Source organism: Thalassophryne amazonica, chromosome 1 (assembly GCF_902500255.1).
Source record: "Thalassophryne amazonica chromosome 1, fThaAma1.1, whole genome shotgun sequence".
In the NCBI taxonomy this organism is placed as follows: Eukaryota; Metazoa; Chordata; class Actinopteri; order Batrachoidiformes; family Batrachoididae; genus Thalassophryne; species Thalassophryne amazonica.
In genome coordinates this window covers 11,935,747-11,950,140 of record NC_047103.1, presented here as the reverse complement: position 1 = coordinate 11,950,140, position 14,394 = coordinate 11,935,747, and the positions used below count along the sequence as shown (strand labels likewise).

General features: G+C 40.1%; 1 protein-coding gene across 2 annotated transcripts in view; it reads right to left on the bottom strand.

Annotated features, from left to right (window-relative positions):
* Positions 1 to 14,394, bottom strand: part of hnf4g (hepatocyte nuclear factor 4, gamma) — a 63,348-nt gene that overhangs the window by 32,298 nt on the left and 16,656 nt on the right. Inside the window, exon 1 of one of the 2 annotated variants that reach the window (XM_034163736.1) lies at positions 6,355 to 6,715. The exons of the other annotated variant lie outside the window; for it this stretch is intronic. Coding sequence (XP_034019627.1) covers positions 6,355 to 6,484 — 130 coding nt within the window. The 5' untranslated portion in view covers positions 6,485 to 6,715. Of the gene's footprint in view, positions 1 to 6,354; positions 6,716 to 14,394 lie in introns of those variants that run through there. 2 annotated transcript variants of the gene reach the window in all.

The window sequence follows — 14,394 nt, the reverse complement described above, 5'->3', positions numbered from 1 at the left end:
AGGAAAAACTCCCTTTTAACAGGAAGAAACCTCCAGCAGAACCAGGCTCAGGGAGGGGCAGTCTTCTGCTGAGACTGGTTGGGGCTGAGGGAAAGAGCCAGGAAAAAGACATGCCGAGAAGGGGGGCAGAGATCGATCACTAATGATTAAATGCAGAGTGATGCATACGGAGCAAAAAAAGAAAGAAACAGTGCATCATGGGAACCCCCCACAGTCTACGTCTAAAGCAACATAACCAAGGGATGGTCCAGGGTCACCCGATCCAGCCCTAACTATAAGCCTTAGCGAAAAGGAAAGTTTTAAGCCTAATCTTAAAAGTAGAGAGGGTATCTGTCTCCCTGATCTGAATTGGGAGCTGGTTCCACAGGAGAGGAGCCTGAAAGCTGAAGGCTCTGCCTCCCATTCTACTCTTACAAACCCTAGGAACTACAAGTAAGCCCGCAGTCTGAGAGCGAAGCGCTCTAATGGGGTAATATGGTACTACGAGGTCCCTAAGATAGGATGGGACCTGATTATTCAAAACCTTATAAGTAAGAAGAAGAATTTTAAATTCTATTCTAGAATTAACAGGAAGCCAATGAAGAGAGGCCAACACGGATGAGATATGCTCTCTCCTGCTAGTCCCTGTCAGTACTCTAGCTGCAGCATTCTGAACCAACTGAAGGCTTTTTAGGGAACTTTTAGGACAACCTGATAATAATGAATTACAATAGTCCAGCCTAGAGGAAATAAATGCATGAATTAGTTTTTCAGCATCACTCTGAGACAAGACCTTTCTGATTTTAGAGATATTGCGTAAATGCAAAAAGGCAGTCCTACATATTTGTTTAATATGCGCTTTGAATGACATATCCTGATCAAAATAACTCCAAGATTTCTCACAGTATTACTAGAGATCAGGGAATGCCATCCAGAGTAACGATCTGGTTAGACACCATGCTTCTAAGATTTGTGGGGGCCAAGTACAATAACTTCAGTTTTATCTGAGTTTAAAAGCAGGAAATTAGAGGTCATCCATGTCTTATGTCTGTAAGACAATCCTGCAGTTTAGCTAATTGGTGTGTATCCTCTGGCTTCATGGATAGATAAAGCTGGGTATCATCTGCGTAACAATGAAAATTTAAGCAATACCGTCTAATAATACTGCCCAAGGGAAGCATGTATAAAGTGAATAAAATTGGTCCTAGCACAGAACCTTGTGGAACTCCACAATTAACTTTAGTCTGTGAAGAAGATTCCCCATTTACATGAACAAACTGTAATCTATTAGACAAATATGATTCAAACCACCGCAGCGCAGTGCCTTTAATACCTATGACATGCTCTAATCTCTGTAATAAAATTTTATCGTCAACAGTATCAAAAGCAGCACTGATGTCCAACAGAACAAGCACAGAGATAAGTCCACTGTCCGAAGCCATAAGAAGATCATTTGTAACCTTCACTAATGCTGTTTCTGTACTATGATGAATTCTAAAACCTGACTGAAACTCTTCAAATAGACCATTCCTCTGCAGGTGATCAGTTAGCTGTTTTACAACTACCCTCTCAAGAATCTTTGAGAGAAAGGAAGGTTGGAGATTGGCCTATAATTAGCTAAGATAGCTGGGTCAAGTGATGGCTTTTTAAGTAATGGTTTAATTACTGCCACCTTAAAGGCCTGTGGTACATAACCAACTAACAAAGATAGATTGATCATATTTAAGATTGAAGCATTAAATAATGGTAGGACTTCCTTGAGCAGCCTGGCAGGAATGGGGTCTAATAAGCATGTGATGGTTTGGATGAAGTAACTAATGAAAATAACTCAGACAGAACAATCGGAGAGAAAGAGTCTAACCAAATACCGGCATCACTGAAAGCAGCCAAAGATAACGATACATCTTTGGGATGGTTATGAGTAATTTTTTCTCTAATAGTCAAAATTTTGTTAGCAAAGAAAGTCATGAAGTCATCACTAGTTAAAGTTAATGGAATACTCAGCTCAATAGAGCTCTGACTCTTTGTCAGCCTGGCTACAGTGCTGAAAAGAACCTGGGGTTGTTCTTATTTTCTTCAATTAGTGATGAGTAGAAAGATGTCCTAGCTTCACGGAGGGCTTTCTTATAGAGCAACAAACTCTTTTTCCAGGCTAAGTGAAGATCTTCTAAATTAGTGAGACGCCATTTCCTCTCCAACTTACGGGTTATCTGCTTTAAGCTACGAGTTTGTGAGTTATACCACGGAGTCAGACACTTCTGATTTAAAGCTCTCTTTTTCAGAGGAGCTACAGCATCCAAAGTTGTCTTCAATGAGGATGTAAAACTATTGACGAGATACTCTAGCTCCCTTACAGAGTTTAGGTAGCTACTCTGCTCTGTGTTGGTATATGACATTAGAGAACATAAAGAAGGAATCATATCCTTAAACCCCGATGAAGACGACGAGCATGCAGATGAGCTTCCCTGAGATGGTTTCTGACAGTTTGTGCAGAAATTCTTTGGTTATGCAAACCGATTGTTTCAGCAGCTGTCCGAGTGCCTGGTCTCAGACGATCTTGAAGGTGAACATGCTGGATGTGGAGGTCCTGGGCTGGTGTGGTTACATGTGGTCTGCGGTTGTGAGGCTGGTTGGATGTACTGCCAAATTCTCTGAAACGCCTTTGGAGACGGCTTATGGTAGAGAAATGAACATTCAATACACGAGCAACAGCTCTGGTTGACATTCCTGCTGTCAGAATGCCAATTGCACGCTCCCTCAAATCTTGCGACATCTGTGGCATTGTGCTGTGTGATAAAACTGCACCTTTCAGAGTGGCCTTTTATTGTGGGCAGTCTAAGGCACACCTGTGCACTAATCATGGTGTCTAATCAGCATCTTGATATGGCACACCTGTGAGGTGGGATGGATTATCTCAGCAAAGGAGAAGTGCTCACTATCACAGATTTAGACTGGTTTGTGAACAATATTTGAGGGAAATGGTGATATTGTGTATGTGGAAAAAGTTTTAGATCTTTGAGTTCATCTCATACAAAATGGGAGCAAAACCAAAAGTGTTGCGTTTATATTTTTGTTGAGTGCCCAATAGCATTCTGAGGCTGAACAATAGGACCAAATGAGTATGTTAATATGGTTTAACGCCCCCCCCCCCCCCCCCCCCCCCCCAAAAAAACCCCAAAAAGTTTTTTGGGGATAACAAAAATTGTAATTCTGCAACAGTGGGTCTTAGAGAGTTAATCAATAAACGGTGGAGAGGAGATTCAGTGATGAAGACGATTATGTCCCTGAAATAGATTTAACACATTTGAGACGTTTCTGTTTGAATAAAGGAAAATCATTGACAGTGAGGAAACTGACAAGTTATTGTTGTTCATCAGTCCTGAAAAAGAATCTCAGTTTGCTCTTGGTTTGACTGTGACATTGGAAATAAGAAAAGAGCAAGAAAACGAACCTAAAGCCTGAAGTTTGCCTGAGGTTTTCCAGAAGGCACATGAATACCCCGAGTCCAGATCTGCTGTGTTTTTGCAGTCCTCCTCCTCTCCTCCACTCCAAGCTGTGATGGAGATGCAACACGCAGATATTGCACCATTCATAGTTTCTCTACTCAAATCCCTAGAAGCCTGTAATTCATTTGGGTGTCTTGGTTGCTTCTGTCACTTCCCTTCCAGCATGGTCACTCAGTTTTTGAGAAATGCCAACTTGACACAGATTTATCACCCAGTACCTCACTGTATGTATTTATTCATGACTGATGTCAATGAAAGGACTTGGAAATCTTCATGTGGTCATATCCTAATTTGTCTCAAGAAAAATATAAATGTCAAAATGATGATTTAATCCTTAACTTTACAATAAATTGGCCCTGTTGCAACTCATTATTATTATTATTACTATTATTATTATTATGTTTGGGGTTGTACATATTAAAGGATTAATCGGTCCATTAACAGAAAAATAGTTGTTAATTATGTTGATAATCAGTTCTGGGCGCAATGACACAACTGACAAGATGATCCTGTTTTACATCAGAATCTAACGAGCTCATTGATAGGACTCTATTTTTACATTTTTGCCCCTGTTTGTTTGTCTGTTTGTCAGTCTGGAACTCATCATGACAATTTTTTACTGAAGACTCATATCCTGATAGGCAAGAACTGAACTGCCATAGGTATTAAAGGCACTGCGCTGCAGTGGTTTGAATCATATTTGTCTAATAGATTACAATTTGTTCATGTACATGGGGAATCTTCTTCACAGACTAAAGTTAATTATGGAGTTTCACAAGGTTCTGTGCTAGGACCAATTTTATTCACTTTATACATGCTTCCCTTAGGCAGTATTATTAGACGGTATTGCTTAAATTTTCATTGTTACGCAGATGATACCCAGCTTTATCTATCCATGAAGCCAGAGGACACACACCAATTAGCTAAACTGCAGGATTGTCTTACAGACATAAAGACATGGATGACCTCTAATTTCCTGCTTTTAAACTCAGATAAAACTGAAGTTATTGTACTTGGCCCCACAAATCTTAGAAACATGGTGTCTAACCAGATCCTTACTCTGGATGGCATTACCCTGACCTCTAGTAATACTGTGAGAAATCTTGGAGTCATTTTTGATCAGGATATGTCATTCAAAGCGCATATTAAACAAATATGTAGGACTGCTTTTTTGCATTTACGCAATATCTCTAAAATCAGAAAGGTCTTGTCTCAGAGTGATGCTGAAAAACTAATTCATGCATTTATTTCCTCTAGGCTGGACTATTGTAATTCATTATTATCAGGTTGTCCTAAAAGTTCCCTAAAAAGCCTTCAGTTAATTCAAAATGCTGCAGCTAGAGAACTGACGGGGACTAGAAGGAGAGAGCATATCTCACCCATATTGGCCTCTCTTCATTGGCTTCCTGTTAATTCTAGAATATAATTTAAAATTCTTCTTCTTACTTATAAGGTTTTGAATAATCAGGTCCCATCTTATCTTAGGGACCTCGTAGTACCATATCACCCCAATAGAGCGCTTCGCTCTCAGACTGCAGGCTTACTTGTAGTTCCTAGGGTTTGTAAGAGTAGAATGGGAGGCAGAGCCTTCAGCTTTCAGGCTCCTCTCCTGTGGAACCAGCTCCCAATTCAGATCAGGGAGACAGACACCCTCTCTACTTTTAAGATTAGGCTTAAAACTTTCCTTTTTGCTAAAGCTTATAGTTGGGGCTGGATCGGGTGACCCTGAACCATCCCTTAGTTATGCTGCTATAGACGTAGACTGCTGGGGGGTTCCCATGATGCACTGTTTCTTTCTCTTTTTGCTCTGTATGCACCACTCTGCATTTAATCATTAGTGATCGATCTCTGCTCCCCTCCACAGCATGTCTTTTTCCTGGTTCTCTCCCTCAGCCCCAACCAGTCCCAGCAGAAGACTGCCCCTCCCTGAGCCTGGTTCTGCTGGAGGTTTCTTCCTGTTAAAAGGGAGTTTTTCCTTCCCACTGTAGCCAAGTGCTTGCTCACAGGGGGTCATTTTGACCGTTGGGGTTTTACATAATTATTGTATGGCTTTTGCCTTACAATATAAAGCGCCTTGGGGCAACTGTTTGTTGTGATTTGGCGCTATATAAAAAAATTGATTGATTGATTGATTGATTAAATTTTCAAGGTCAAAGGTCAAAGTCAGGAAAATTTTTGTAAAACTGGAAAAATCCCTATATTTATCATTGAACATATTTTCAGAAATCCGTAACTGTCTAAATATAAAATTTCTTTTATGTTTGTGAGCATTATGTAGGACGGTATCATTTATTGACTGACAAAGTTTGATCTGGATCTGATCCAGATTACAGATTTTGTGGCCATTGAAACCCCATTTAATGTATATTTTACATTATATCTTAATCAAACATGCCCCAATCACTCTCATTTTTCTGTTATGGATTTTCCTACACTGCCAAAATTGGATGAAGGATCCAATTTTATGCCTGTCTTCCAGTTAGTCGGAAACCAAGTGCCAAAAAGCAATGACAAATTGTGCATAGCAGAGATAACCAATGTTCTGTGAAAATGATCTAAAAAGGAATTCAGAAACTGAAAAATAATAATAAAAAAAACCTGACACCACCACAAAAAACTTTGATTCATCTGCATGAACTAAATTCATTCTCCTGACATTTGATCAAATCTAATTTAGCTTATGAAAAGCCACTTTTAACAGGACTTTGACCTTGGAAATTTTTTCCAAGGTAAAATTTTGTGGAATTTGAAAATAGTGTTGGCGAAGGTTTGCTGTCTACGTGTGCAGTGCTCTAGTTGTTTTGGTTTTTTTTCTGAGATTTGTAGACTATAAACGAACAGTAAATAGATCATTTGCGTTGATGCTTACCTCCTCCTGCATAGATGACCTCTGCGTTCTCAAAGCCCAACGTGCTGTACAAAGGATCCAGACCTTCACAATAGTTTGCCACCTCCATATCTAACAGACATTTACTCTGATCCACAGGAGGAAACTTCATTCCTGTTTCAGTCGGGACGAACAAACCCACTTCCCCCCAAAATCTTTTATGTCTTCTCCTTTCTTTCTCTTTTCTTCTGTCTCCTTATCTCTGCTGCTAATTCTTAGACATGACAGGGCGGGGGATCCCTGCTGCAGGAGGTCATCCTGATTGGCTGAGGAACAAGGTGAGCGACGGAGCTCTGCCAAAGGCGTCTCACCTTATTGCGCAGGTCTTATCTTGTGTTTCTCTTACACTTATCGGAGGCGATATTTCTTTTTTTTTTTTTTCAACCATTGAACCAGAGTGGTGGAGTGTCCTTACAGATACACATATTTACGATTGTCAATTTGTTCTAATCTAATCTGTGTTGGAATAAGATCACCCCCACCTCTGAAAGTCTAATCTATAACGACACAAACACTGATAACTTCCACGAACTCGTCCATAAACACGGTTTTCTAGAGTCCATGCCAACACTTTTATTCATAAAATTAAATGATTTGGGAGGCATAGAAATGCACCTATTTGATCGATTAAAATGATAATGTCAAATTCCGTTTTGCTATTTATGGTATTTATTACGTTTTATTTAGCATATGTGCCAAATTAGAGTGAAGTTTATTCCATTTAGTATTCATAGTTTTCAGGCAGCACATGTTTTGAAAGAGTTCATCTCGTGAAACTACTGCATGTAGGTCTGTTAAGAGGTGTTTAATGTTGAATATATTATTATTTTTAATATCTGCAGTCAACATGGTCAAATGCCAATTTATGCCACTGGGTGTCATATTGTTGTTGGAACATGAAGTATAACTCAGTGTTAAAGTATCCTCGACAGTATGAGCATGGTCTTCTTTAGAATTAGCAGTAGTTTAATTGGTATCCCAGTGCAAAGTAGATCTCATATATATATATATATATATATATATATATATATATAGATAGATAGATAGATAGATAGATAGATAGTAACATACAAATAAATTGTTTAAAAAAATCATACATTGCGATTTTTTTGTTTTGTTTTTTAGATTATGTCTCTCACAGTGGACATGCACCTAAGATGAAAATTTCAGACCCCTCGATGATTTTTAAGTGGGAGAACTTGCAAAGCCGCACGGTGTTCAAATACTCATTTTCCTCACTGTATATATATCCTGCGGTTTTGCAAGTTCTCCCACGGTTACTCTGTCTAGATGTTGTGTTCTTCTGCACACCATAACATATAATCTATGAAGGATGAATTTCGTCACTTGTGTTGCCTGTCAGGATGTTAAGGTGTGTGTGTGTGGAAGGGGATGAGACTTCTTACATTCTGGAAAAAGAGTTGTTAAGTTTTGAATGTGTGAGGGAAGTGGTGTCATTCCGGGAATCAGACGACACATTTTCAGTCATGAGTGACCGTTTTGTTTGGATTTGCAGCAAGAATTCTGGCTCTCACAGACCTGTTAATTTTTCTTTAAGAAGCCCTCTTATTCTGCACTCTTTACCTGTATTAATTGCACCTGTTTGAACTTGTTACCTGTATACAAGACACCTGTTCATACACTCAATCAGTCACACTCCAACCTGTCCACCATATCCAAGACCAAAGAGCTGTCTAAGGACACCAGGGACAAAACTGTCAATCTCCCTCAGTCTGGGATTCCATGCAAGATCTCACTTTGTGGGGTAAGGATGATTCTGAGAAAGCTCAGAACTACACAGGAGGACCTGGTCAATGACCTGAAGAGAGCTGGGACCACAGTCACAAAGATTACATTAGTAACACATGATGCTGTCATGGTTTAAAATCCTGCAGGGCAGCAAGGTCCCCCTGCTCAAGCCAGCACATGTCCAGGCCCGTTTGAAGTTCACCAGTGACCATCTGGATGATCCAGAGGAGGCATGGGAGAAGGTCATGTGGTCAGATGAGACCAGAATCAAGCTTTTTGGAATCAACTCCTCTTACCATGTTTAGAGGATGAGAACAACCCCAAGAAAACCATCCCAACCGTGAAGCATGGGGGTGGAAACATCATACTCTGGGGGTGCTCTTCTGCAAAGGGGACAGGATGACTGCACCATATTGAAGGGAGGATGGATGGGGTCATGTATTGCGAGATTTTGGCAAACAACCTGAAACTCCAAACCTGAAAGATCTAGAGAAGATCTGTATGGAGCAGTGGACCAAAATCCCTGCTGCAGTGTGTGAAAACTTGCTGAAAAACTACAGAAAACGTTTGACCTCTGTAATTGCAAACAAAGGCTACTGTACCAAATATTAACATTGATTTTCACAGGTGTTTGAATACTTATTTGCAGCAGTAACATACAAATAAATTATTTAAAAAAAATCATACATTGTGATTTCCAGATTTTTTTTTTTTTTTAGATTATGTTTCTCACAGTGGACATGCACCTAAGATGAAAATTTCAGACCCCTCCATGATTTCTAAGTGGGAGAACTTGCAAAATTGCAGGGTGGTCAAATACGTATTTTCCCCACTGTGTGTATATATATATATATATATATATATATATATATATATATACACACACACTCAACAAAAATATAAACGCAACACTTTTGGTTTTGCTCCCATTTTGTATGAGATGAACTCAAAGGTCTAAAACTTTTTCCACATACACAATATCACCATTTCCCTCAAATATTGTTCACAAACCAGTCTAAATCTGTGATAGTGAGCACTTCTCCTTTGCTGAGATAATCCATCCCACCTCACAGGTGTGCCATATCAAGATGCTGATTAGACACCATGATTAGTGCACAGGTGTGCCTTAGACTGCCCACAATAAAAGGCCACTCTGAAAGGTGCAGTTTTGTTTTATTGGGGGGGGATACCAGTCAGTATCTGGTGTGACCACCATTTGCCTCATGCAGTGCAACACATCTCCTTCACATAGAGTTGATCAGGTTGTCAATTGTGGCCTGTGGAATGTTGGTCCACTCCTCTTCAATGGCTGTGCGAAGTTGCTGGATATTGGCAGGAACTGGTACACACTGTCGTATACGCCGGTCCAGAGCACATGCTCAATGGGAGACATGTCCGGTGAGTATGTCGGCCATGCAAGAACTGGGACATTTTCAGCTTCCAAGAATTGTGTACAGATCCTTGCAACATGGTGATGTTCTTGGATGTATGGCACAACAATGGGCCTCAGGATCTCGTCACGGTATCTCTGTGCATTCAAAATGCCATCAATAAAATGCACCTGTGTTCTTCGTCCATAACAGACGCCTGCCCATACCATAACCCCACCGCCACCATAGGCCACTCGATCCACAACATTGACATCAGAAAACCGCTCACCCACATGACGCCACACACGCTGTCTGCCATCTGCCCTGAACAGTGTGAACTGGGATTCATCCGTGAAGAGAACACCTCTCCAACATGCCAAAAGCCAGCGAATGTGAGCATTTGCCCACTCAAGTCGGTTACGACAACGAACTGGAGTCAGGTCGAGACCCCGATGAGGACGACGAGCATGCAGATGAGCTTCCCTGAGATGGTTTCTGACAGTTTGTGCAGAAATTCTTTGGTTATGCAAACCGATTGTTTCAGCAGCTGTCCGAGTGGCTGGTCTGAGACGATCTTGGAAGTGAACATGCTGGATGTGGAGGTCCTGGGCTGGTGTGGTTACACGTGGTCTGCGGTTGTGAGGCTGGTTGGATGTACGGCCAAATTCTCTGAAACGCCTTTGGAGACGGCTTATGGTAGAGAAATGAACATTCAATACACGAGCAACAGCTCTGGTTGACATTCCTGCTGTCAGCATGCCAATTGCACGCTCCCTCAAATCTTGCGACATCTGTGGCATTGTGCTGTGTGATAAAACTGCACCTTTCAGAGTGGCCTTTTATTGTGGGCAGTCTAAGGCACACCTGTGCACTAATCATGGTGTCTAATCAGCATCTTGATATGGCACACCTGTGAGGTGGGATGGATTATCTCAGCAAAGGAGAAGTGCTCACTATCACAGATTTAGACTGGTTTGTGAACAATATTTGAGGGAAATGGTGATATTGTGTATGTGGAAAAAGTTTTAGATCTTTGAGTTCATCTCATATAAAATGGGAGCAAAACCAAAGTGTTGCATTTATATTTTTGTTGAGTGTGTATATATATTATATATATTGATGTTATAGACCACTCAAGATTGCTTCACAAGTTACAACAATATGGAATAAGAGGTGTTGCACATCAGTGGGTAAAGAGCTACTTAGAAAATAGAAAACAGTTTGTTCAGATAAATAATACCAAATCAGAATTATATAATATTATTTATGGAGTACCACAAGGATCGGTACTTGGACCCAAACTGTTTATTTTGTATATCAATGATTTTGTGAATGTATCCAATGTGCTTGGCAGCATTTTATTTGCTGCTGATACAACGCTGTTTTACTCTGGATCAGATATACAGGAAGTAGCACAAGTGATAAATACAGAGTTGGAAAAAGTTAAACATTGGTTTGATATAAACAGATTGTCACTAAATATTAATAAGACAAACTTTATATTGTTTAATGATAGAGCGAAAAAATGTGTCATTACAAATAGATGGAATGGATATACAAAGGGTAAAAGAAACTAAATTTTTAGGAGTCATGATTGATGAAGATCTTACATGGAAGTCACACATAAATTACATAAAAGGAAAAATAGCGAAAGCCATTACTGTTTGGCATAAACTAAAATATTCATTAAATAGTTATGGTTTATTAACATTGTACAATTCATTGATTGTCCCATATTTAACTTATTGTGTAGAAATCTGGGGATCAACATATACAACCTATATACAACCTTTATTTATTTTGCAGAAAAGAGCTTTAAAAGTGATTAGTAACAGTGGTTTTAGAGATCCATCTAATCCATTGTTTATTAAGTATAGGGTACTTAAATTTCATGATTTAGTCGATTTGAAAATATTACAAACAATGTACCAAGTTAATAAAAATACTTTACCAACAAACATTCAAAATATGTTTGAAAAAAGAGTAAGTAGTTATAAATTGAAAGGAATAGAAGTCTTTAAAAAAACAAGATTTAGAACCAAAGTAAAGGAAAGGAGTATTGCAGTAAATGGTGTAAAATTATGGAACAATCTTAATAAAGAAATTAAAGAATTAAGATTGCTTAAATTATTCAAAAATATGTATTAATTTAGATGTATTAAGTAAGTATGAAACTATGAAATAAGTCAGTGGGCTGCAAGAAAGTAAAAAAAAAAAAAAAGGTAATCTGTTAATAATGTTTGGAGTGTCTTAAGTTTAAAATGTAACCTGTCAGAGATGTAATCAATTAATGGTCATAATTATGAAATGGGTCAGTGGTATGTGACAAATTAAAGAAATGCAAATAATGTTGACTATGATGCTGGATATTGAAAGATTGTATTGTTAAAAGGGGCAGAAATTATAAGACTTGTTCTTTCTGCTCCTTTTCATTCTGGTGTTGTAGTGCTTTGTTTCTGCTTTTCTGTTTTTCTTTTAAATGAATTAAATAAATATTAAAGAAAGAAAGAAAGTGTACCTATGTTGAAAATTACAGACCTCACTCATCTTTCTAAGTAGGAGAACTTGCACAATCAGGGAGTGACTAAATACTTTTTTACCTCAGTGTATTTGCACATAAACAAAGCGGATTGATAGAGCCAGAGAGACCAGCCACTGATGTCGTGGTGCCACTCTACTGTGATTGGCTGTCACCCTCGCCCCTCAAAATAAAATAAAAAAAAACACATTTGCATGATTCATAGCATAAAAATAAGAAACAGAATGTCACTTTTAAACCTCTTAAAATAGGCCAAAGTGGCCATCTATGATCTTGTCCAAGGTCTGTGTCCCAAGAATGTTCCCTGTGAATTTGAAGACTCTGGCAGTAATAGGACTGGACTTATGCTGAGGACAGACAGACAGGACCAAGGTCTTCGCAATACCCGATGGCCATATTTGATGGCCTTGGGTAAAAATGAAATCCGGCATGCCTAAAAACCTGCAATTGGACACCATGGTCACAGAAATTGAATAAACAATGTTTTTGTGAGAAAGAAATGATTTTGTGGTCACTTTTGCAAACATCTTGAAATAGACACCATCTTGCTGCTGTAAAACAGATCCATTGTGATAGGAGCATTTCTATGCAAAAAGTAATTTTCAGGTCATTTTGACAGCTAGCTTGAATTTTCATGTGGGATTTCATATTGCTGAAAATTTGACGTTATCTGCTCCACTATAGTAGATCATTTAGAATTGTCATAGGTGTCTTGGTGGCTTCTTTCATTTTGTGCATAGTAAATGATTGACTAGACAGGAATGACATTGCTCTTACCCCCATCTTCTTATACTGCGTTCACATGTTGGCTGTATGTGACAGTAAACCAGATGGTCCATTGTTTTCACTGAGAGGTTGATGGAAAATTTCCGCCATCTCTGGCTGTGTGTGCAGCACCTGCAAACTGCAATGCTGCTTCCTGTAACTTTAAATTTTTTTAATTTTACCACCTCCTACAAACCAGGTGTTGTTTTATCCGTGAGGAGGATTAAAGACAGACAGCGAGAGAGGGATTATTTCATGAGCTTGTGAGAGTTTGGATGAGTATACGGACACTGTGACCTCGTATATCCACTTCTGCGAGGACAACATCGTACCATCATGCACCAGGGTGAGTTATAATGACAAACCCTGGTTTACTCCCAAACTGAAACGGCTGTGGTTAGGTAAGAAGGAGGCTTTTAAAAGTGAGGACAAAGATTGCTACAAAGAGGCCAAGTACAGGTTTAGCAAGGAAGTGGGCACTGCTAGATCACACTACTCAGAGAACATCCAGCAGCAGATCTCAGAGAATGATGCAGCCTCGGTGTGGAAACGTTTTAGGCAGATTACCAATTACAAGCCTAAAACCCCCCACTTCACAGACGACCTACAAACTGCAAATCTGCAAATAGACTGAATGAGTTCTATTGTCGTTTTGATGGCCAGTTTAACAGCCCTCACACCTCCTCCAGTCCCAGCAACATACTCAGCAACACATCCAGCATGGACATTCACTCTCCCACCCCCCTCACCCACTACACTTTAGTGGAGCCTACAATATCAAGGACTTCCATCCCAGAGCCCCCCTCCTCTCTCCCCGCCCCCACAGCTCTGCATATTTATGAAGATGAGGTGCGAAAGCAGTAGGAACGTAAAAGCTTGCAAAGCTCCTGGGCCAGATGGTGTCTTACCTGCCACTCTGAGACATTGCTAATGAGCTTGCCCCAGTGTTTACAGACATATTCAACTCCTTACTGGAGGCTTGCCACATGCCTGACTGTTTCAAAACCTCCATCATTGTTCCTGTTCCCAAGAAACCGAGGATCACTGGACTCAGTGACTACAGACAGGCATTGACTTCTGTAGTCATGAAGTCATTTGAGCATCTGGTTCTGTTCCACCTCAGATCTCTCACAGCCTGCCTCTTGGACCCCTTGCACTTTGCTTACAGAGCCAATAGGTCTGTGGATGACGCCATCAATCTGGCTTTGCACTTCGTTTGGCAGCATCTGGACTCCCCGGGAACCCACACGAGGATCATGTTTGTGGACTTCAGTTCTGCCTTCAATACCATCCTCCCAGATCTTCTCCAAGACAAGCTTTCCCAGATGAACGTGACTCATTCTACCTACAGGTGGCTTGCCAACTTCCTGAAGGATAGGAAGCAGCATGTGAGGCTGGGGAAGAATGTCTCGGACTCCCGGACCACCAGTATCGGTACTCCTCAGGGCTGTGCCCTCTCTCCTTTGCTTTTCTCCCTGTACACCAACTGCTGCACCTCTGATCACCAGTCTGTCAAGCTTATTAAGTTTGCAGATGACACCACCCTTATCAGACTCATCTCTGATGGGGATGAGTCCGCCTATAGGCTGGAGGTCCAAC